The following is a 25,684-nucleotide window of genomic DNA, read 5'->3' on the forward strand; positions in this document are numbered from 1 at the left end:
TGTGTTTTACTTTTAATTTGAGGCCCCCTCCTTAAAGTTGTCCAAGTGAACTACATTTATGTTTCTGAAGTAGACGGAGATAAGCATAATACATTAACATGCACCTCTTCAGACTACAAATAGCTAATTATTTAGCCACCCCATACCCTTTCTCACACATTTAAACCATCTATAGTTCGCTTCTGAGGAAGTTGCGCGCTCAATGCAACGCGACATTTAACCTCAAATACTGGAAAATCCCAAAGTAGCTACCTTTCTATCTATATGACCCCATATTGTATGGTTACAAATGTAGCTGTACTTGTGTTTTATATCCTTGTAAATTTTTATTGCAAGCACACACGCACGCACGCACGCACGCACGCACGCACGCACGCACGCACGCACGCACGTGGCGCACACACACGCACACACCGACACAAACTGACACACACACACACACACCCAGGCATAACCGTTTTTCTCCCTAGTTTTTTTCTCTGAAAATCAGTAATCTTTCGGAGGCGACCACGTTTATATCTTTTTGGATGCAATTGTTCGTAACCTTCGACCAATCACAAACTGATATTCAGTAGACTGTGTGTGTGCTTGTGAACTTTTATTGGACGACTCCGGCAGATTCCTAAGAGTCAAAAACGTGGGCGTAACTCTTAAATTGAAATCGCAACGCGATCTACTTGCAGCTCAGTTAAATGTTATGAATTCTGACATTTAAACCGTCCAAATACATCCGAGGTTATATTTAGAGGAAAATTGCCAAGGCGCTCCAATTGGTGGGGCACAATGTACATATATAGCCATTGTTCTTCAAAACAGACTTAAATAGATCACTAAACACGGACCTCCGTTTAACGTCCCGTTTGGAAGACAATTCGTGATTTTAGTTTTGAGGGGGTGATTCGAGCCTGCACTTCCTTGGTTGTTAGTTAAATGTCATACCACTGGACCTACGGACTACGGAACTGCAACGCGTAGCCCTGTGCAAGACCTGCCCGATATTGTTCTTTTGTAGATGTTCGTGCCTCTGAAAAAATTTCTTACTAAATTTGAATGATGGGAATATCTTTTAAATTTCGATCGATATGTTAAATTAAACCTAGATATTGATATCAAGAAAGGGATATGAGCATGTCTTGTTGTTTCAGGAACAAGGCATGTCCTCTTTATATATATATATATATATATATATATATATATATATATATATATATATATATATATATATATATATATATATATATATATATATATATATATATATATATATATACTATAACTCAATGATATGATGGGAAAGAAGCAATACTGTCCTTGCATTCTACCAAAATAGGGAAGGAACGAGGCATGGCGTTACAGATATGTAGGGAAGGAACGAGGCATGGCGTTACAGATAAATAGGGAAGGAAAGAGGCATGTCAAAATAGATATGAAGGGAAGAATCGAGGCATGTGGTTTTTGTTTTTGTTAACTAACTAGACAACATACATACACCACCATCAATTTACGATAGGAACTCAATCAAGGGAAGGAACAGGAGATCTACTGTTTCAATTGAATAACAATTTAAAGTCTTCGCGAGGTACACCCGTCAACACGACTATACGATAACAAAATTATTTTAAGGCATGTCGTCTTAGTTTGTTCTAAAAATATGATTAAACCATAGCAAGATCAATACAATAACATCACTAAAAGATAACACGATGATGTCAAGGACGGAACAAGGCATGTCTTGTTAGTTACTAATAATGTATTAGATTTGACCTAGGCAAGCTACTGTAATGTTCTGTGCTATGTATAATAAGAAGATAAAGTAATAGACACTTGTGTATGTACAGCGGTAAGTCAGACCCGAAACGGGATTTGTATAACAGGTTTATTCTGTACAACAGTTTAACAACAACTAACATCGGTATTGAAATGCATAAGTATAACGCGTGAATATTATTCGCTGACTACTAGCTGGTAGGCGGAGCTTATCAGATTATGCACAGCCTATGCGAGACCACTAAAGAAACACACATCAACACCTCAATTAGATAACTCACTTATTTCAAGGGAAGGAACTGAGAATCGCCCTACAGTTTACATGAAGAGTTTATACATAGGTAAGATTTTATGTTATTTCGATTGGTCAGAGGCGAAGATGTGCTAATACCACGCGCCAAATAGTTTAAAGCGGGTTTTACCTAGTAGGGGAAAACTTAAAAAAAAGAAATAGGTGATGTTTAAAAGTTTGTGCTGAATGTCGTTTGTCAATATTGCACGTAGTAAAAAATAACGTCAAAACCTTGGTCGGAGGTAAACTAGCTCCAGGTTTCCAACTGGAAGAATTACACCGACAAAAATTATTCAGACGTTATTTGAATAGAAATAAAACTTTTTTCTAATCAAATATTAAGTAGTTTTTATCATTCATGAAAGTAAAAAAGTAAAGTTGCGTACTAAAACTCGCGGATTGGCACTCAAATAGGCATTTTGTTCCGTCTTCGGTGTTATAGAGGCGTAAACTAGATGCGTAAGAAGTCTTAACGAGACACAAAGCAGTTTTAACGAGTTTCTAAGACATGTTTTCGAGAAAATAATACATATCACACCTCCATGCCCTAGTGTCAGATAAATCATGTAATGTATTTCGGTTAAATCAAGGTCTCATTCAAAATGACTGAACGAAAAAACACTCCTTTTCTCGACGCTCACTGAAAAAGTTGGGGTATCAAGAACGACTCGGCTTCGGCGGTGTCACCGTAACTGGAGAGGGGACGTACAGCACGCATCGGCCCAGGCAGCATCACCATTACTGGATAGGGGACGTCAAGTTCGCCTCAGCCTGGGTGGCATCGTCGTGGTGAGCGGACGTCTAGTACCCCTCGGTATAAGCGGCGTCGCTGTTACTGTAAAGGGAAGGTCATATACGCCTCGTCCTGGTTGGCACCACCGTTATTTAAGAGGGAGCGCCTCCGTCTGGGCGGTATCACCATCGCTGGAGTGGGGCGTAAAGTACGCCTCGGACTTGGTGGCGACACCGTTACTGGAGCGATCAAGTCTTGCCTGCATCAGAAAGAGCGGCGTCCGTGAAACTGGCGAAGGGACACTCAGATCTAATGTGTACAGTATTGATTTGTTAAATGCGTGGAAGTTGAAGATGGAAAACTGCTTGTAACAAGACTATCTTTTTTTCTGGTGTACAGTGTGATTCGAGGGGTGAATGCGAAAAGGTTCTAAGTGACATGAAATAAAGAAGCAGATAGAACCTTTTCGCTTTCACCCTCGAATTGAAAATTAAATAAGGGAATTAAACCCTCTGACACCACCACATTGTCCACAACAGTATTGCCGTTATTTGAAAAATGAGTGTGACTGCAGAAAACCAGATAGACCAAACAATTGAACTCCCAGTGCATGAACATAATTATCAATATATTTATAAAATAATGACCTATTGCCAAAATTCAGCATAACATATTGTTATAAGGAACACGTTACTATACGTGTATAGTAAACCTTTTTCTTGATCTTTCCGAAGATACCATACACATACTAATAATACCTTTTTATAACCGATGTAATCACGATTAGGATTAAACTTTGATCACAATCATGACACTAGTTGGGCACCACTGTCACCCCTACCAGTTATTCACCCACATTATAAAATTGTTATCTAGCAAGTTATTCAAGCAATATCTCCTCTTTGGTCACTCACTATTACATACCGTACATGTCCCAATTCATCGAATCTCCTTAAACTGTTTCGATTGCATGAAACCTACCTCATTAATAGTTTAAAGACTTTAAATAGGAATTATCATAATGAAAATCACTTTTAACTTTTTTTTTTTCATTTAGCAAATCAAATTTATTTAAGTATTTTGGATAAGTGGTATAAGCTACTCAATCGTGTTTAAGCTACATTCTCACATATTTACCATTTTTACAACTTTTGTATTTTTTGTATTGGAAAGAGCATTTTTTTGCGTAAATATCTGCAAACCAATGATATAAGATTGTCGACAAAAAATCCGATCGTAGATTTTCATATTTCCGTTCGAAAATTAAAATTTTATGGCTTAAACCGTTTAAGAAAAATGCATAAAACATCAAATTTATAACTTAAATATAAATATCTGCTATCTAATTTTTGACAGAAATCTTATATAACTGGGTTCAATGGACTTTCGCAAAAATTGGCTCGTTCCAAGACAAAAAAAGTTGTCAAAACGATCGATATGTGAGGTTGCAGCTTTAAGACAAAGACATTTCGAGAAACCTGGGTCTTTCAGGGGAGTGATAATGGGACGCTTGTTGCCAATATGGTCGTTTATTTTATCAGATTATGTTATCTCTTTGTTGTGGTTATATATATATTTATCCAAAGTTTCTTACTAGCTTGACATGTTCTGTATTATGGTTATATCGAATGTTCGTTATCTCGAAGACTCGAGGTCTAGACGACTTAGATATAACTAGTTTCGGATGAACTTGGAAAAAAATAAACAACAACAAATAAAACGAATTTAAATGAATTTGGAATCAGTCATATTTTTTCTCCAAAGGGTTTATATTCCATCAGGTTTATGATTATCAGTTTTAAGCTTCACTATTTAGTCATAACTTTCCATACATTTGCAAAGTATTGGCTATTTTTCTTATGCATAATGCAATATGTTGTATGTCTGAATATTCAAACACATGGTACCGTATTGCAATAAAAAATCGCTATCAGTTTCATCATATTATATAATATTCCTACGCACAAATCTGCTTCACACTGCACAATGGCCTACGTGTGCATCCGGAAATTCAATGTTGTATATGCGCGCGCATCAGGAAACGACAGATTTTTGAGCGTGCATTGGATGCTTTGAATGCCAACCAGCCCAAAGGATTATTTTTTTATGTTCAGTATATAACGTTGGACAGCAAGATCATTTTGGATATTTCGTTTGGCGGGAGAAAAGTGTTGTACTCGGATTTAACGGAGGCTCTTTAAAATGTTGAGGATATTTCTCGTAAGTCTGAATTAATTTATTATATAAATAAAATCATTTACTAAATTGTAAATACGGTGTTCTAAATCCTCAGATTGAATCACAATGTAATATTCGTTGTCGTATATATAAGTTTTCGAGGAAAATGGAATTAAGTTGTGGTTAAATATTAACATCAAGACTTAGCATAAAAATATTATTTGTAAGGACTTAACCTGTAGCCAGTCCATTTCGACTACAAAGCTAGTATTTAAAAACATTTTTTTTATATAAAACATTAAGTGCAAATAAAAGTTTTTAGTTTATCTAATTTCTTTTAGTTCGATTGTGGCAAATATATTAATATATTTTTTTCGACTTACATAATACATAGTACTAATACTATATGCCATGCGTTTCCGGAACGGATAGAAAAATCCGACAGGATGTCAACTGCGCTGCTACGCAGCGTGCGCGAGGATCGGATAGTTCTATTTGGACCGGACATACTTGATTAATATCTAACATACCTTAATTTACTTTTTTGTGTAAAAATAAACAAAGAAAAGTGTATTATATCATTTCACCCAAAAAGCTTGAGCGAGGGTTTTCACTGACTGTGACTGTAATTTTAATTCGCACACTTCAGTATCACGTTTTTCAGGGTATATTTTTGTAAAGTAAATGTTTCTGGTACTCATCTATTGAAATCTCATAATAGTCACCACTTAAAAGAGGTTTTCTTGTATACATTTCTAGTTTAGATGTAGATGGAAATTATTATTTTAGGACGTTCAAAGAATGCCATTAAGGCCCTAAATCGCTCAACTATTCGCAAACCATTTTGAATTATAAAGGAAAAATTAACGAAACATATCCGAATGTTATTGAGTTCCAAGTTAAACCTTAAAGGGGCTATACTACGTATGATGAAATAGCGAAAAAAAAGAAGAAAATTGTCGAAAACTGAAATAAACTTGTTATCGTTGTGTAAAATACATTGGAACCTACTGACTGAAGTACCGCATAATTTACAATTAATTTATTTTTCGCAGTTTCTTTGATATTTCTCCATAAAAAAAGATACTAGGTATGTCTACCTAGTAAAATTCATTCCTTACGCGTGATTGGCTAGTCGATGTTATCACGTGATATAGCCAAGTTAGGTGTATAGGTGAAATATTCCAACCTTTAAGAGTAAACCTTCGTAGCACAGTGAATGCAACAATGGACTGCACTTTTGGCGACCCCGGTTCGAACCCGGTCTACGACTCGATTTGTTTATTTTTTACATTTTGGTATTTGTTTTACAATTATGATATCAAAGAGTAAACCATTTTATCAAATAATTGTCCTGAGATTCGTTACAGAAAAAAACACTTTTTTGGTGCCAATCTGGTGTACAGTCCCTTTAAGGACTGATCTGTTCTGATGTTCTTAAAAAGAGTGTGATGTATCCACTGTGGTTCGAAGGCTTAGCCTTAATCGTTGGAATATTTAATATATATACCTTACTTACTTGCTTACTTATCTCGTGAGAATATCGACTAGCCAATCGAACATAAGAATAAATTCTACTAGGTAGACATACCTAGTAGTCTTTGTTAATGTAAAAATACGAAAAATCTGCGAAAAAATATCTGTAAACTATGTGGTATTAGTTAGTTTCAATGCATTGTACAAATTGATACCAAGTTCATGTCAGTTTTCGACAATTTTCTTCCTTTTTTCGCTTTTTCATCATACGGTGTATAGCCCCTTTAAGGACAGTAGTTTCCGTAGATTGCTCAAAACTCTTACCTGGGTTTGAAATAGGCCCGCTTTCGCCGACCAATCAGGTCGCAATATAACATATAGTATACATTGCTATAACTGATGTGTTTCAGTGTACACAAAAAGTGATTTGATGCAATATGAAAACAGAACGTCGATAGAAATTTCGGACATTTTCAGCCGCATATCTGTGGTTTTTCCATATTCAATATTGCCCATAAATGACAAGCCTAATAAGTACGTATACGCAAAATCGCAATATGAACTAAGGCAATGACTCTACGGACTTGATTTTGTTGACGGACACGTTAGAACACCGGATAGGCATTTCCGGAGAATTCAGCCGTGCTGGAAAACTCCATCTGGCATCCCCCCATGCCAGATGAGTCACGCGCTGTGACGTAATACTTTTCAATTATTTTATTTTAAAACAAAATAACCCTTAAAAGACGTGATACTGAATGAACTTCTTGACGTATGCAGTGAATAAATATTAATGCGCGTCATGAGGTCAGCTAACATCATCGCACGTGCTTTTTGGTGAAATTTACAAAACTGTGCTTTTCTATGCATTTAAAAAAAAAATGTAATACAAGGTGTGCTAGAAAAAATATCTATCATGTGTGTCCGTTTCGGATCGAAAAATTCGACCCTCGCGCACGCTGCGTAGCCGGTAACTCGGCAAGCCTGGTTACCTAGAGACGCAGGTGCCCTCGGGTCGGATTTGTCGATCCGGAACGAAAACACATGACATATATTATAATGGTTGAAGATTACTCAATAATTAGGTAAATCATTCTAGGAGTGAAAGGGAAATGTTTGCCATATATGTAGATGTGACTTGTAAGTATTTGTTACAAGGACACACTTCATATACTAGACAGTGTTTAGTAAAGATGTGCCACCGAACATCTGATATATGGTTAGTCCCTAAGTCATTTGCCCCTAAACCCTCTAGAACATTAACTATCCGGACTTGTCCGTGAGCTCATATTTACATAGCCGGCAAGAGTACTTTCATGATATTGCACTTGCGCTCGATAGCTTTTTAAACATATGGTATTAGCTCCTTCACGATTTGGCACAGATGGACAAAAGTCTCTCCATTATTTAGCGCATATGGACTAACTAGGCATCACGTTTCTGTGCACATCACGTTTTAACGTTTCGTCATTGTTATCATAATTATATAAAGTGTTTTAAACCTAAATCGACAAAACCAAACACTTTCTCGAAAATTACAGTATTCTATTGGAACAAGTTTGAACACGATGTTTTATGTTTAAACAACAGGTCCTTGCTCTCCTGGCAGTTGTTCGATGTAGAATTGGGGGTGGAATTTTTCATACTGATTACTACTACGAAGGGGAATCTGAATCTAGCGAATCTTCAAGCGAACCTTCAAGCGAATCCTCCAGTGAGACCTCTAGTGAAACCTCTTCATCCTGCTCGTGTACCCGTAAGTAGAAATAGTCAACGGTCGTCTATTTGTTGTAGTCGAAAAGGGGAATTTCGCATGACTTTTTCAGACTTTCAATTATTGAAGTCAGAGTTTTCTGCCTTGCATTATTCATGTCAAGTATAAATACATATATCTACACTGTATATACATATAAAATAATATATATATTAATTGCAATGGCATGTTTTTCATATTGCTTTATACATGTACAAGCATGTTGACCGGCCTTTGATTAGTGATAAAAGTTATCTATCATGTTATATTTATTCTAGGTTATATCATACTATCTTTGTATTGTATAATGCATGCAAAGTATAACAAATAGTATCTTTTTAATTGCCGAGTATTTCGTTATTGCTTATAAGTGTTTTCTGTGTGTAGCCAGAAGGGGCGGTTCCCGAATTTGATGTTAGAGCGTGCGTATCTCAGGGGAGGAAGTGTTCCGAACCGATATTTATTTTGTTTAAAATGTGGATCTGTGATGAGTTCCCCAAGACCATTATAACAATTTCTTGTTCGAAATGGTGCATTTTTTGCGTATTTTATTACATTTTTCTTCTATATTGAAATACTTTTTTTTTTTGGATAATTTAAAACAGCGCGGACGCCGGATGCCACCCCCCCCCCAAAAAAAAAAACAACAACAAAAAACGCACCACCCCTGGGACCCGCTAGTGAGCTGTTTTTTTATATTTGATATGCATAATTAAATATTTGTCTACATTTTCTTGTGAATAACTTGACTGAATTCGATTATCGATAAAGCCATGCTTAGCATGTGCGTATTGTCTTTGGACACATGTGTACCAATAAGAGTTAAAGGGGCACAATAGGAGTAACAATTCAATAATGCATCTGTATTTGTAAAGGGGCACAGAATACTTGATGCAAATATTTGTTGTTGATTTTTAACTTTAATTCATTTAGATGTTTTACTCATTGGACGTATATGGTGAAAAAACAAAACAACGTAATAATGATTTGTGTCCAGATAAAAAAACAACATAATAATGATTTGTGTCCAGATAAAACAACAACATAATGATGACTTGTGTCCAGATAAAAATAAGCAACATAATGATGATTTGTGTCCAGATAAAAAACAACATAATAATGATTTGTGTCCAGATAAAAAACAACATAATGATGATTTGTGTCCAGATAAAAAAACATAATGATGATTTGTGTCCAGATAAAAACAACAACATAATGATGATTTGTGTTCAGATAAAAAACAACATAATGATGATTTGTGTCCAGATTAAAACAACAACATAATGATGATTTGTGTCCAGATAAAAATAAACAACATAATGATGATTTGTGTCCAGATAAAAAAACAACATAATGATGATTTGTGTCCAGATAAAATAAACAACATAATAATGATTTTTGTCCAGATAAAAGAAAACAACAATAATATTATGGCGCATTTTAAGGGGGGAATTTGTGGACAAATCATAATTATTAAAATACTTATAAAAGACTAAAGTTTTTAACTGTATAAAAGAGTGTTGGGTTTTCCCTATATGTAATGGTTTAGAAATTGCTTTTGTTATGTTGTCAACTATGGCGGTTTGGTATCCATGCGTGCGTGAGTTCCTGCGTCCTTCTGAAAAAATATTGTCCCACCTGTAACTTTTGTGGGATTTTGGTTTGCACCAACGGAAGAAAGCGTACCTCTCATGTATAGGAGCAAATTTGTACATTTCTGTTGCATAAGCGTGCCATTGACATTGTTGGAATATATATGAATTCATTCCTTCCTTCTACAATATCTGCATGGAATTCTCTTCCAGTTGACGCAAAGGCTATAAACAATATCGTTGGTTTTAAATCATACCTCTATTCTGATAAGCCCAAAACACTTAGAATATTTTATTACGGGAAACGCCGGCTTCAAGTCCTGCACACTCGCCTACGCAACGAGTGTAGTTCCCTGAATCACCATCTCTATGTTAAAAATATTGTTCCCTCACCATTTTGCATGTGTGGAAGACAGGAGACTACATACCACTATCTCTTTATTTGTCCTCTCTTTACTGAACAAAGGCAAAATATGTTTAATACTGTTCAATCTCTAACTGAGGTTACCCTCCGTTGCTTAATATATGGTGATGACACACTGACTGAAGAGCAAAATAGTACTCTGTTTGATGCAGTTCATCGTTTTATTTATTTATCAAAAAGATTTGAAAGCCAGTGATCGACTCAAACCACCAACACTCACACATCTTTTACTTTGCATCTCCTTCTTTTCTTATTCGTTCTTTCTCATACTATATTTTTCTACTTCAATACAGTTGATTAATTTAGAATAAAGTTGTTGTTTTTTCTACAATAAAGGTTATTGCATTTAAAGTCTCTCATTCAATTGCCTAAATTTTAAACATTATTTAATATGAGCTTGACTGTTCTATGATTATAACTTCATCACTAGTATCCGCCTCAAATGCTAATTGTAATTTATCATAACAGGGAAAGGAACTCTATTAGTTTATTTCTACCGTTCCAATCCTAAAATTTGATTATGTATTTGTATTGAAATGTTGCTCAATAAAATATGTTTAAACCAACATTGTTGGAGTCTTGCCGACGAACATCTCGTACCAATAATGTTTGGAGTATAAATCAGAAGACATCAAAATCTAAATGAGTGCAATGTGCGGATCGAGCGTATGGCATACATTAGGTAATCTAACTGTATTAGAATACAACAACGTTGGCTGACATTTTTTTCCATACAAAATCGGATGCAGGGAATGTGTATCGGATAATAAATGGTAGTAGTGGGGTCGTTAAACTCTCGCGAAAGTTGAATTCTATATGATTAAGCCTAGTTAGTTATGACTGACTATCTGAAATTTTATTGACGGAAAATGTATGTTGTGTTCTTAATGCAGACAGAAAACAACAACAACCACATTCACCTGTAACTATAATGTGTTAGACAAACTACCGCATTAACACTCTTTCCGTTTTTAATTATCCATTTAATGTAGACTCGTAGTCGGCACTAAAAGAGAGGCGTGGCCGAAATATTAAATATTAGGGTCTGTCGTTCTAGGGGCGTACGGGGGCATGCTCCCCTCGAAAATTTTAATTAGAGGATGCGCCTAGGAACGCTTTCCTGCAAAATTCAGGCTAAAGAGATCACATTTAAAAAATAATTTTCAAGCCTTCATTCTTGGCATTCCAGAAGTAGAATGGTGGCCTCTTTTTTGAATATCTTTTTTATACTTGTACCATTGATTTACTGAAAGGAAACATTTTAATTTATTAACATCATACAACAACAGACAGACAAATTGATGTACATATTAAATTGCGTGTTCAACACATAACGTTATAGACATATTTGCAACAATATTTTAGATATGTTTCAACAGCAGAGATGTGCATAAAATAATTACATTTTAATTTGTAAATAAATTTCAAGTTCTTAAATGCAAATTAAAAAAAAACAACCGTTACGTTACCTAATCAGTGAATTAATTTTGCTTAAAGTAAAGCGGAGGCCACGTTAGCAATTGTGAAAATAGATTATGTTATACAAATGATAATTTATATATGATACGTCTTTAGACTTTCAGTGACCCCGGCACCCCCCCCCCCCGCCCTTACTACGTATCTGTTTTATTTAAACGCATTTTATCAATCCTAATGTTGTGGTATTTATTTATTACTGTAACCATGACGTTTGTATTTGCCTATATTTTAGCGGTTGACGTCGGCAAGTGTTGTGACGACTGCCCATACTGTAAAGATGAAAATGCCGTATGTGACATATACGGACATGCTAAAATGTGCATCTGCAAGGATGACTTCATATTCGACTACGGATGCATGAAGTGTGTTCCTGGTTAGTTAATGTTTTCATTGCTTAAATTACATATTCATAATTATTACTGAGGTATTTCGAAGTTATTGGATTTGGATATAGGTAGTTGGTGGTGGTTTCCGCTAAATGCATTTAGTTCAAATCCATGAGTATATTATACATATCTACTTGTGGCATTATAATTTCCTTTCCATTTTTAACAATCTAATCATGTATCGGTACCAGAAAAGGCTTTTTTGGACATAACGCACATTAAGTTCCCGATACAAATGAAATAACATTAAACGAAAATCGATATAAAATTAGTTCAACAAAACATAGCAATATATTTGATTTAATTTTTAGCAAGACTATTCAAAGAATAAGGAGGATATGTTACTCGCCCCGGCGTCGGCGTAGGCGTCCGGTTAACGTTTAAGGGCAAGTTGGTATTTTCATTCATTACTCCAGTACCCTTCATACAATTTACTTGAATCTTCACACAATTCTTGAGGACAATCACAAAATGAGTTTATAAAACTCCATATTATCCTAAATACAAATAATAGCTCCTGATTGATGAAGGAACTTGGGTTAATGTTGAAGGGCAAGTTGAACATTTTACTTTTTACTTCTTTACCTTTCTTTCAACGGATCTAATTTTTCGCACAGTCTTTAAGGGCCACCGCACTATAAAGTTATATAACTTCATTTTAAACGAATTATGGCCCTTGATTGATTTTTTATTGTGTTTCATTTCTTTTTATAAGGGCCCAGGTGAAACCTGGTTATTAGACTGATGTATGCCGAAGTGTGGACAGGCCCGCGTCAGGGTGCAATCAAACTGACCTATTGTATAATATAAATTTAGTTAGGTTTGGAAATTGGTGACCAAACTAAAGGAAATGTTTTTGTATACCTTTCATGGGATCAAGGTCAAGGACACTGTTACAAAAACATAAAAGTGTTTTTTACTGAATAACTTTAGTTAGTGTTGACATACTGCAACCAAACTTGGTATATAGGAAAATATTACAGGGACCTGTCATAGGACTGTGTTTGGGACTCCTAGAGTCATGGTGAAGGTCAATGTCACTGCTACTAAAAATGAAAAATCGTTGGTACTGAATAACTTTAATTAGGGTTGACATATTTTTCGACCATACTTTGTTTATAGCTTATGGATTTATTTAATGAGTTTGCGTTTGGGTCCCATAGGGACAAGGTCAAGGTCAAGGTCACTGATAATGAAAACATTTTCCGTAACAGTACTTTATGGAAATAAGACATACATATGTTCTTTCATATAACATACTTGGTATATTTCGACCATTTAACTAAGTTCACTGCTAGAGCAGTGCAGGCATAAGGGAGAAAACCGCACTTATGTATTTTATATCTAAATTCACTCCCTGTGGTATATTTTTTATAGAACTATTATATCATATTGCTCCATTGAGGTCAAACCCAGAACTGCAAGGAATTTACCAGTTTATAGGAGTTCTCCCTTTTATATGCGCGTTTTATACGTGTGTTTAACTGCTATTATACGCAAAGTCTTTCATACACTTACATGAACTTATTTTGTAAAACAAGCATTATTACAGGTATGTTTCACAGTCTGATTTTCATTGAAATATTGTACTTTCGAGTAGGATGTTGAACTCCACATGGACTCAGTTTATTTTTTGTGGTCTATAACAAAAGACCTGAGCTAAAGCCCAAGCCTGTTTAAGAGATAAGCTTGGTGTCGTACCTCATGATAGTGCTACCATTTTTAACATACATATAATAAGTATAAATGAATTAATTACTTATCCGGTGATTCTCAAGAAAGTTTAACTAGCGTCACATATATGAAGAACAGAGTTTATAGAGTGAAATACAGGATACTCGTTAAATATTTACTGCAATGGGAGATTTGTCCCTTCAGCCAGCCTAAGTCAATCTTGAGAACACTTTAAGCTGGTAGTATGGCATGCATATGCGCATGCGTACGAAAGCAATAAAACATGTCATACATTATTGTTAATTTATAGTCAATGGTCTTTTCTGAAGACATTATTTTCAAAATTGTCTGTAAAGACATATAGTGATAACAAGCCCCGTCCCTCGCATTCATGCAATCGAGAATCAAACTGGCGTGAAGTAATTTGCCAGTGTCACCTTATGAACACTACTGTGAAAATATTTTGAAATCGTGAATTTTGTTTCTGCAGAGAAAATGTATTATATGAACATATAGTGCAAAGTAACTCTGTCCCCAGCGCCCATGCTTTTTAACAATTCAATATGGGGGTAAGAGTTTAATAGAGGATCATTTCAGTGTGATAGTTTTAATATCAGGGCAGCGGATTCCGGGGAAAAGATTTTCAAAGTGTTCATATAGACATATAATGAAAAAGAGTCACGCCCCTGGCGGCCATGAATACGAATCACCATGAGGTGAAAAACTTGATAGAGGAACATTCTGTTCAATTATGTTAAAACTCAAACCAACGGATTTTGAGAAGAAGATTTTCAAAGATTTATATAGAGATATAGTGAAAAGTTCGGACGTCGATGTTTCCGTTATGATTAAAGTGACACTCTTATTTAAAATCAATACATACACATGTAAAACAAACATCAATTTTGAGTGTTAAACCTTTAACTAATTACTAAATAATGCATTTATGGAAAATATTAATTTCTGATAACAAGATTGTAACCATGTATTTCATAGCTGAAAACGCAAAAATATAAAATAATTGGTGAATGCTAAAAGTCTTACAGTGATTTACTATCGTCGTATTGGGTTTTCTGTACCTTTCTATCAAATTAAGCTCAGTATCCTTCATAATAACCATAATTATTGTCATTAATAAACTATAAACCAAAAGTGAAAGTAAAATACGCAGTAAATAATTGAATATTTTAAAGTCAAAATAATGCTATTGTTGTTGTTGTTTTTGTTGTGTTTATTATGATGTGCCCGCGCCCTTTAATGGTTGCATTATGACTTGACCCCGTCTCATCCCCAAGTGTGACTTAAACAAAATTGTGTAGCCAAAGGGGGATCTTTACCCCCGCCGGTTGAAGGGATATTCGCCAAAAGAGTAATTGTGTACCCAAAATGCCGCGAGACCTGCGATTAATGACATATAGAGTGGTCCAACAGCTCTGACTATTATATATGGTTTCATTTCTCTAGTCTTAACTAGTTGTAATTAAGAAATTTGGTATTACATGTATCTTTAAAACCAATAACTTGTAAGAATGGTATGTCTTAAAGGGTAAGAAGGACTCGCGGTAAATCCTCTCTGTCTATACCAGATAATGGACCCTTAACTACGGAAACGACACATACGACGCCGACGACACCGCAGACGACGACACCGCAGACGCCGACACCGGAGACGACAACACCTGGATCGTGCAGTAAGTGTCATGTCACCTTTTTAATATAAAGTGACATGTTCACGTTTTATAAGGTGAGATATATCATATCGCTTCCATTCTGGTTGCTTGGTCCGCCCCTAAGATAGCATAAAACGAAAAGTAATTGCTGTACTCGATAATAGTGCAAAACAATATAGTTAATAATAACTTCGTAATACTGTTATGGTGAGCTTTGCTTTTGCGGTTGTATATGGAGCACCAAAACAACCAAATTCTATGCAACGGTAAGTTAGCTTAAAGCGCCTCTTATGCTCCCGTGTTTAGACTTGATGCCTCGTGGAAAGCGCCTTTTTGGTTTCAGGTCGTTGCACTGAAAATAATCGTGTTAAAATATCAAGATTTTCTTAATGCGGGGCTTAAACTTTCTCGCTCCATTTCCATTTGTTAACTTTATCTTTATTAAATCGGAACGTGCTTTATTGATTCAGGTCGTTGTTGTGTAATACGCTCTACTGTTGTACCGGAACACAGCGCCTTTTCTTCAGCAACTTACACCTGATATACTGCTGCGTTAAATTGCATTGTATTTTTGCGGCCTGTAGTTCAATTATTGTATTTGTTGTTTTTTAAACATGACGAATATATAAAAAAGTTGCTTGTGATGGAAAAGTGTTGGTAAAATGTCTTGCAGTAGAGTGTGTCTTGCAGAAGGGTTATTTGAGAGATTTCGGTTTACAAACTAAAACCACGACGTTGACCTTTTTGTACGCGTACCTTAATTGATGTTTCTTCATAAAAGAAAAATGCCTAAAAACGCAATATGACTGAGGAATGGCATTATTTTTCTTTTTTCATTTTTAGGTAACGTACGCTTACATAATACATTTATGACAATGGCCCATTGTTCAGAACCTTGTTAAAGTGAACAACGTGATAAACGACATTATTGTTAACTTTGAAATGTGAAATAGTTGATGATGTGCTCACATATTTAAATATAAACAAGTACAGCTGAAACAGCTGTCTCAAATCTTAACAAGAATGATTTCAACAATATAGTTAAATTAAAAAATATTTGTAAGCAATCGGCCAAGTGTCTGCGAAAATGAGACCTTTGGAGATATTTACATCAACTCCGAAAAACAATATGAACAAGCGAAATGATCAAAATTTAAACACTGTTCAAAATTGATTTTTTGTAAATTTCCAAAAAATATTTATAAAAAACAACACTAATCGATTTCCTGCGTATAAGGCACTATATCTTGCAAACATGAACATCTCGCTTTAACCTCACCAGGACTCATTTTCACTGATGACAATTAATTTTGAAAAATCAGTATTTGTCTTGTCTTACAGTCAGATATCGAGAGGTATGCCAAGCCGATCCCGACAGCTGTTGTGTACATGACGGTCTTAAATGTATTGCTGGGACATGCGAGTGTAGTAATCCGGGCATGATATATGACAGCTTTGAGGAGAAATGCTGTAAGTCAGAATAGCGTTGCAACAGTGTATTTATTCATTTTCTGGTACATACACTTATGTATTATAACTAAGTGATTCTTGAAAAAAAGATATAGTTAAAAGGTATAGTATCAAACGAGTAGTCATACTTTCATCCAAAGTGTAGTCATTCATTATCTGGTACTTCGAAATCAGTGCTGTTATAGATTTTCATCCAAAGTGTAATCATTTATTATCTGGTACTTCGGAATCAGTGCTGCTAAAGATTTTCATCCATAGTGTAGTCATCCATTATCTGGTTATTCGTAATCAGTGCTGCTATAGATTTTCATCCAAAGTGTAGTCATTCATTATCTGGTACTTTGGAATCAGTGCTGCTATAGATTTTGATCCAAAGTGTAATCATTCATTATCTGGTACTTCGAAATCAGTGCTGTTATAGATTCTCATCCAAAGTGTAGTCCTTCATTTTCTGGTACTTCGAAATAAGTGCTGTTATAGATTTTCATCAAAAGTGTAGTCATTCATTATCTGGTACTTCGAAATCAGTGCTGTCATAGATTTTCATCGAAAGTGTAGTCATTCATTATCTGGTACTATGAAATCAGTGCTGTTATAGATTTTCGTACAAAGATGGTACTCATCTTACTATATTTGGTCGTACGTGCATTGATAACAGGGGCGTACCTTAAGCATTTAGAACTGTACGCCCTGACGTTTGAGCAAGGTGTCGATATGTGAAGGTCTTTTATTAGTTGGTTCTCGATACTTTATATGGGGTGGGGGTTTGAGCGGGAGGGGAATACACTAACGAATTTGTTTTTGCAAAGTGTTCTCTAGATCCTAGACGACATCATTCACTTATATTGCACCAAACATTAACCACACACCCTTAACCTTCGGTTGTTATTCCTGATTTCGAGATATAATGTCTTTCCATTTCATGGGCGCCATAATTGTTTTGAACGCCACGGCGTACTGCCGTATGCCTAGGTACGCCCCTGGATATGACATATCAATAATATTAAGACTTTAGGTGTTGCAGATGCGTTGTTAAAAATGGCCGATACTATTAAGACTTAAGTGATATCTTACAGGTGGAGATGATCTAGGAGATCCCTAGTTCAACAAATATGCGATACTTGGTTGTATGTGCGTTGTTTAGCCGGGCCAATACTATTAAGATTTAAGTGTTATCTTGCAGGTCGAGATGATCTAGGAGATCCCTAGTTCAACCAATATGCGATACTTGGTCGTACGTGCGTTGTTTAGCCGGGCCTATGATATTAAGGCTTTAATGCTATCTTGCAGGTGGAGATGAGCTAGGAGATTCTTGCTTCTGGCAAAGTTCGATATTTCGTCGTACGTGCGTTATTAAGACGGGCATATAACATTGAGGCTTAAGTGTTATGTTTTGCAGGCGAATATGAGCTAGGAGATCTCTACTTCAACCAAATTTCGGAATTTGGTCGTACGTGCGTTTTTTAAGACGGGCCTATAATATTAAGGCTTAAGTGGTATGTTGCAGGCGGAGATGAGAGAGGAGATCTCTGCTACAATCCAAGTGCGATATTTGGTCGTACGTGCGTTGTTGAGCCGGGCCTATAATAGTAAGGCTTAAGTGTTATGTTGCAGGTGGAGATGAGCTAGGAGATTTCTGCTTCAACCAAAGTGCAATGTTCGGTCGTACGTGCGTTGTTTAGCCGGGCCTATAATATTAAGGTTTAAGTGCTATGTTGCATGCGGAGATGAGCTAGGAGATCCCTGCTACAATCAAAGTGCGATATTTGGTCGTGCGTGTGTTGTTTAGCCGGGCCTATAATATCAAGGCTTAAGTGTTATGTTTCAGGCAGAGATGAGCTAGGAAATATTTGATTCAACCGAAGTGCAATGTTTGGTCGTACGTGCGTTGTTTAGCCGGGCCTATAATATCAAGGCTTAAGTGGTATGTTTTAGGCGGAGATGAACTAGGTGCTTCAAACATAGTGCTACATTTGGTCGTACGTGCGTCAATACGACGGGTCCATAATAATAAGTGGAAAGTGATATGTTGCAGGTGGAGATGAACTAGGGCATTTTTGCTTTAACCAAAGTGTAATATTTGATCGTACGTACGTTGATACGACGAGTCCATAACGTTAAGTTTATAATGTTATTGTCTTTACGCTTCCGATGGAGATCTTGCTTCACCAAAATGCGATATTTGGTCATACGTGGGATGTTTAGACCGGTCAATATACAATTACATCTTACATGGTAAAATGCGATACTTGGTCGTACGTGCGTTGTTTAGCCGGGCCTATGATATTAAGGCTTAAATGCTATCTTGCAGGTGGAGATGAGCTAGGAGACCCTTGCTTGGGTCGAAATCCAACATTTGGTCGTACGTGTGTTGACAAGACGGGTCAAGAATGTTAAGTGTTATACTGTTGTTGTTGTTACGCTGCAGGTGGACATAAGCTGGGCGAAACTTGTTGCTTAAAAAAGGGCTATGACGAATGTAATATGCTCGGAGATTTCAACAGCATATGCGACCCGAACAATAGCACGTGTGTTTGTTCGTTTGACACAACTCCAACAAATGGTTTTTGCAGTAAGAAACATAAGACATTTAAAAAAAAGAAAATTTCTCTGATAATTACGATAAACTTATATTTAGTTAAATCAAGATTAAGTTTTCGAGAAAAGGACACCGCAAGAAACACATAAGGTTACAAGACAAAATAGACACAGTACACAAATATTTAAATATCGATATCAATAACTGTTGAGGTTACAGCCCTGAAACAATACTTGCCCTAATGATTAATGATGCTTACCAATATAACAGAATCTTTTTTTTAAATAGAGTTAAACATTTAAAAATTTGTATCATGCCATGCTTATATGTGGAAAAATTGAAAAGTGACTTAAGTATTGTTGTTATAAAGGGGCCAGATGAATCAGGCGAACAGCGCGGCACTTATAATTTATTTAACTGTATAGTTTATGGAAATAAAAGTATGGAATTTAAATAGAGCCCGATCGAATACATATTTCTACAAGAAATTTATTAAAAAAATGAAATAAATAATAATTGTAATCAAAACGCGATTTAAGAAGAACTACTTGACGTCATCATTGAACGTAAATTAGTACCCGTTATGACGTTAGTAAACAATGTCGCACGCGCTATTTGATGAAATGTACAAAAATGCGTTTTTCTACACCATGTTTTACAAAAAAAGTATAAATTAAAGTATGTAATTATGTGTTTCCGGTCCGGATCGTAAAATCGGACCCTCGGGACCGTCATGGTTCGTAACCGGCTCACGCGCGTGCCCTCGGGTCCGTTTTTTTTTATCCGGACCGGAAACACATCATATATTAATAAGCCCGGTATCGTCTTTTAGAAGGAAGATGGACAAGTTTTAACAAATGTTACGGGCTTCACCTTAATGATCTTTATCATCAGCATCGCCAAGTCGATAACCCAGCCTTTATTCTCATTACAGTGTAAACAGTCGGAAACGGGCAAGGCTAGCCAGGCGCATGATGTGAACAAATTGGTTTGATGACATCACACTGGCGACACATACTGAATTTCACAGTTTAACGTTATGATACTTAATAATAATTAATTTGCTATGTAAGCAGGGATATAACTCTGTGTACATTGAGGTCCAATCAGACTGAACTCTGTGTACATTGTGGTCCAATACGATTGAACTCTGTGTACATTGAGGTCCGATGTGATTAAAGTATGTGTACATTGAAGTTCCATGGGATTAAAGTATGTGTACATTGACGTTCCATGGGATGGAACTCTATGTTCATTGATATCACATTAGTTTGAAGTCTGTGTACATTGACGTTCAATAGGATGGAACTCTATGTTCATTGATATCACATTAGTTTGAAGTCTGTGTACATTGAAGTTCCATTGGATTGAGCTCTGTGTTCTTTGATATCCCATAAGATTGAAGTCTGTGTACATTCAGTTCACATCGGATTGGACTTCGTGTACATTGAGGTCCCATTGGATTCCATGGCTGAAGGACCTGGAGATAGGAATGTTTCCTTTATATTCAGTGTAGATATGACATTAAAAAATTGACCTATTTTAGATTTCAAATTGTTAAAATATGGCGTGGTATTACGTTTTCAAATTTTTATAACGATGTCATCTGCTACCAGTTATTATAGTGTAAATTGTTATGTAAATCGATTATTCTGAGTTCGTTAAAAATATTTCATTTGCTTTAATATATGAACATGTATGACAAGGTGGATTTCGAAATCAAATGATTATTAGTTGAAAGCATTTATTTTGTCCACCTTAACGAATTTGATAATTCCGCACAACTTTTAGAAATAAATATTATATTTTTTGAATTGATCGTATGGTGTGTGTGTTTTAAAAGTGTTTAAGTATGAAACGTGCTCTCTCTCAGTACATGATTGTGGATGAACACTTGTGCATTGACCGTTACTATGCACTGTCCATATATGAGGCTTGGAATATAAACAATTCATAGTGCATACTTACAGCGTAAAAGTGCGTTAGTTCTCAAAATGACTGTATGAGTTTGAGCATCATTTCTTTTGATATCTTCGGTGTAGGTTTAATAAATTTGAATGTTTATAGAGGTGGTTTTGCAATCTTACCAACTCGGCCATCTCCAGCAAGCTTCATATCTGTTGGATAATGGCCGAGGTGTTCCGATTGGTAGTTGTGTTGATTTGTTTGACTTGTTGTTTTTTTTCAAGAAAATATTGTTAGTTTAAAATGACACAATGCATATCTATGATGAATAATAATGTTACCTTCAAGAGATCTAGGCATATTTATGATAAATAATGATGCTACCCTCAATAGTGATATGCATATCTATGATGAACAATGATACAATATTGTGTATGTAATGATCAATTGTTTGACATGGACTGTTAAGAATACTGTTGTTAACACGCAGATGATATGTATTGCGATATTATATTTCAAGTCTTCTTCTTACGCAGATATTTCAGCTTATGCATGTTAAACTACGTTAAACTACGCGGTGTAATTAATGCTATTGAAAACACGGTCAAAATATCATGTAGTTTATTCGGAGTGTCCTCCGAGACAAATGTTCATAATACCAAACGACTATAAAGAACTTAATATACCAAAATACATTTAAATTTGAAATAAATCATTTGACGTGTCTTATCGTTCTTAAACTTATTGAAAAGAATAAACTTAAGAAATAAATAAAACGTGTTGAACTTGTAATTTGAGGCCCCTCCATAAATTTGCCCTAGTAAACTATATGTATGTCAATGTATGTCAATGAGTTGACAGAGATAAATGAAACATTTAATTACACCAGTTCAGACCACATATAGCTAATTATTACACCCCTTCGCACATTTAAACCATTTATGGTTTGGTTCTGGGGAAACCTTTGCCCTTTGATTAACCTTACAGTAAATGGATATTTGGCCTCCTTGTGATTTTCTCTGAAATTCACTGATTGCTTCGAAGCAACAACCTCAACACTTATTGGAACCTGATATTCAGTGGAATGGTGCGCTGTCTTGTGTGCGTGAACTTTTATTTGACATAACGGCATGTAGTCAGAACACCTCGGTCATCACCGCAAAACGACGAGCCCCAGATGTATGCCGGTGCATTAGTAAAAGAAGTTCGTAAAATTAATAATAAGACAATAGTTATTAATTGTAGTGTTTTAACATAAAAAAATGTATTACTAAGTTCAAATTGATTCCCAGTATAGTGTAGTATTGCATAAATAATTAAAATTCCTAAGAGTAAAGTCCTAAGGCTTAACTGCTAAATTGAAATTACTACGCGATCTACTTGCATCATTATTAAATATTAAGAATTCTGATATTATTAACCGTCCATATACATCAGAGGTTGTTTACCTAGGAAAATGGCCGAGGAGCTCCGATTGGTTGGACATAATGCACATATATAATATAGCCATTGTTAAAGCTACCATGTTCTATAAAGCGTACCTGTGTATTACACTGGCACACGGACCCCAGGTTAACGTACCTCGTCGAAGACGATTAGTGACTCAGTGGTTAGGCAGCGGATCGAGCCTGCGATCCCTGGGTTAAAAGTCAAGTTTCATACCACTAAAACAATATCAGTATTAGAAAAAAATGATATGAAGGGAAGGAACAATGCATGTCTATTATAAGATTAGAATTAAGAAAGATACACACATAAAATCACTAGTTTATATTTATTTATAACATTTAATTTAGGCAAGATACACACATTTATATCACCATGCGCTAACAGAATGATGTCATGGAAGGTAACCAGGCATGTTCTCTTAGTTTCTATCAAGAACTAACATTAAACCTAGGCAAGATACACACATTTATATCACTATGCGCTAACAAAATGAAGGCAAGGAAGGTAACCAGGCATGTCCTCTTAGTTTCTATCAAGAAACAAGATTTATCATAGGCAAGACGCACACATCAACATCATTATAAGATAACAAAATGGTATCAAGGAAGGTAACCAACTAGAATCTGTTCTTGTTAAACAAGGATTACTATACGAACTTTATACAAAATTCCAAAGGTCTATATACAGAAATGATTATGTTGGATCGCCAAAAGGCGTTCGAAACCGTAGATCACATAATTCTATGTCAGAAGTTATAAGAAATTGGTGTGGATTCAATTGAGTGGTTTTAATCATATCTATCTGGACGTAAACAAGTTGTCAATGTAAATAATACAACGTCTGCATTCATAAACATCTCTTGTGGCGTTCCTCAAGGAAGCATACTTGGACCGTTGCTGTTTTTATGCTATGTCAATGATATGGGTATAAGCATAAGTGTATCTGTGATACATCTATATACGTGTATCTTCCACGATGGCTGATGGTAGATGGTAGATGCCTTTCTTTTCCAGGGAAAGGCTATATTAAATAGTTTTTGCTGAATGACCTTTGGCACTTTTGCGAAATGAACAGACATAAACTAGTTCCAGTTTAGCAACAGGAAGAATGACACAGAAAAATAATGTTTTGACAGCATTTGAAACGAAATAATACATTCTTTAAACAGATATAAAGTGTGTGTAACAGGCCGACATTTCCGGTAAATAAAAAGTTAGAGTCGACGTGTAGGGTTCGGGTATAAATAATGTCCAGGTGGATTAAGGATTAAGTGAATATAACACCAAATACAAGTTCCTTTCATCACATTTGTATTCCATGATACTGGTATAACAATCACAACCATGTCGTTCTATAATACATCTGAACATACTGAAAATAGACAATGAAATATGAATGTTTTTTAACATTCAAAGTAAAAAAGTGTAATTGAACACCTCAACTTGCGGATAAGCATTCAAACCGGCATTTTGTACCGTTCTACAGTACTATAAATCAATTTTAGATTTAGTAAAATATCAAAACATATTTTTTTCTTAAATGTTGGCGTAATTCTTTTATTCCATTTCATTTTTATCGAACCTGCTTAAGGTTAGCGAGACATCATTGTCATAATGACGGTTCTGTGGACGTGCGTGCCTCTTTATGAGGTGTTTCGCGCAAGATCCAGGTCGGTACCCATGGGTCAACGTCATGCTTAGAGTATAAATATTGAAATGTTTATTGTTCATAACACTGTACCTACTCTGGGCTTTTTATTTACCATGCTATATAGCATTTGCAAAAAAAACATGAAATGATTTTTTCGAGCCCGTGTGCGGTGAGCAAGCCAAAGCTGTCAAAATAGCAGTTATGTGTATGTCAGTGCGTCCGTCCATCCGGACAGAACCTTGTCCTGGCTGTATCTTTACCATGCATAAAATGAATTTCCCTAACAAATGCCAAGAAGGTTCACCATAATGAGGTGGCATGTCGTGCACAAGACCAGGTCACGTTTAGTGTTTAAATGTTTAAATGTGTCTGTCTGTGTCAAGGCTCTTTCCACGGGCTCGACATGTCGCCTGTTGATGATTAGTCGATTGAAAGCGAGTTGCAACTCAGGTATGCCTTTCGTATATAAAGTCCAAACATGAAAGCATATTTGAAATTCACATTCTAAATAGTTCTTCCAACAGTAAGATTAATCAGTGAACTTGAGCTCTCATGGATTCATTTTCATAATTCAAAGAGCCTTAAGTCACAAGGAAATGACAAACAATAACCTGTACACAGAGCGTTTTCGACACGTGACCTAGTTTTCGGTGTCCGCCATTTTGGTAGACAAGTGGGCGCGCCGGTACAAACTGTCGACCAATATGAAAACAAACATTTTGTTACATGAAAAAAGCAATAACTGACAGTAAATGATGCGTCTCTTGATCGTATTGGGGTAGTTCTCTATCGAGATGGATTAGATGCTTTAGAAAAACAGCGTTATTAGGACACAGTAACTGTTATTCACGGTCAAGACCCGTACGATTTTGTTATGTGGTTAACTTTCAAGCGCCACGTACATTGATATTATAAATTTCCTAATTGTCACTCCTAGTGCTTACACAAGGGAGAGTTCAGAAGTGTCAAGGGCCTTGATACTATCAACCAGTTCGTGTCTGGCATTGTCAGTGAAGTTGGTTGACGTGTGATCAACAGCAGACGTTTTGTGGCTGCTAAGGTTTGTTTTATTCTTTTAGATCTTAAATATACAATAAGATATAGCTACTTACTAGAAATATAGCGTACATTCTATGTTGAATATTTTTTGGACATTTTCAATACAACTTAACGAGCAAAATATCTGCTTTTGACTATTTGTCAAGGCATAATTGAACGGTAGAGAAATAAATAACGCCTTGTTACTG

General features: G+C 35.7%; 1 protein-coding gene across 1 annotated transcript; it reads left to right on the plus strand.

Annotated features, from left to right (window-relative positions):
• The first annotated feature begins 4,860 nt into the window (after positions 1-4,860).
• On the plus strand, positions 4,861-22,083 carry LOC128206922 (uncharacterized). Its single transcript, XM_052909665.1, has 7 exons — positions 4,861-5,012; positions 8,037-8,202; positions 11,927-12,067; positions 15,341-15,445; positions 16,766-16,894; positions 19,323-19,466; positions 20,368-22,083. The coding sequence occupies exons 1-7, from the start codon at positions 4,995-4,997 to the stop codon at positions 20,370-20,372; spliced, it is 708 nt and encodes a 235-aa protein (XP_052765625.1). The 5' UTR covers positions 4,861-4,994; the 3' UTR covers positions 20,373-22,083.
• The last annotated feature ends 3,601 nt before the right edge of the window (positions 22,084-25,684 follow it).

Source organism: Mya arenaria, chromosome 10 (assembly GCF_026914265.1).
Source record: "Mya arenaria isolate MELC-2E11 chromosome 10, ASM2691426v1".
Classification (NCBI taxonomy): Eukaryota; Metazoa; Mollusca; class Bivalvia; order Myida; family Myidae; genus Mya; species Mya arenaria.

Coding starts and splice junctions, on each gene's coding strand:
- LOC128206922 (XM_052909665.1), top strand. Junction 8,203..11,926: donor TTCATCCTGCTCGTGTACCC/GTAAGTAGAAAT, acceptor CCTATATTTTAG/CGGTTGACGTCGGCAAGTGT. Junction 12,068..15,340: donor ATGCATGAAGTGTGTTCCTG/GTTAGTTAATGT, acceptor TGTCTATACCAG/ATAATGGACCCTTAACTACG.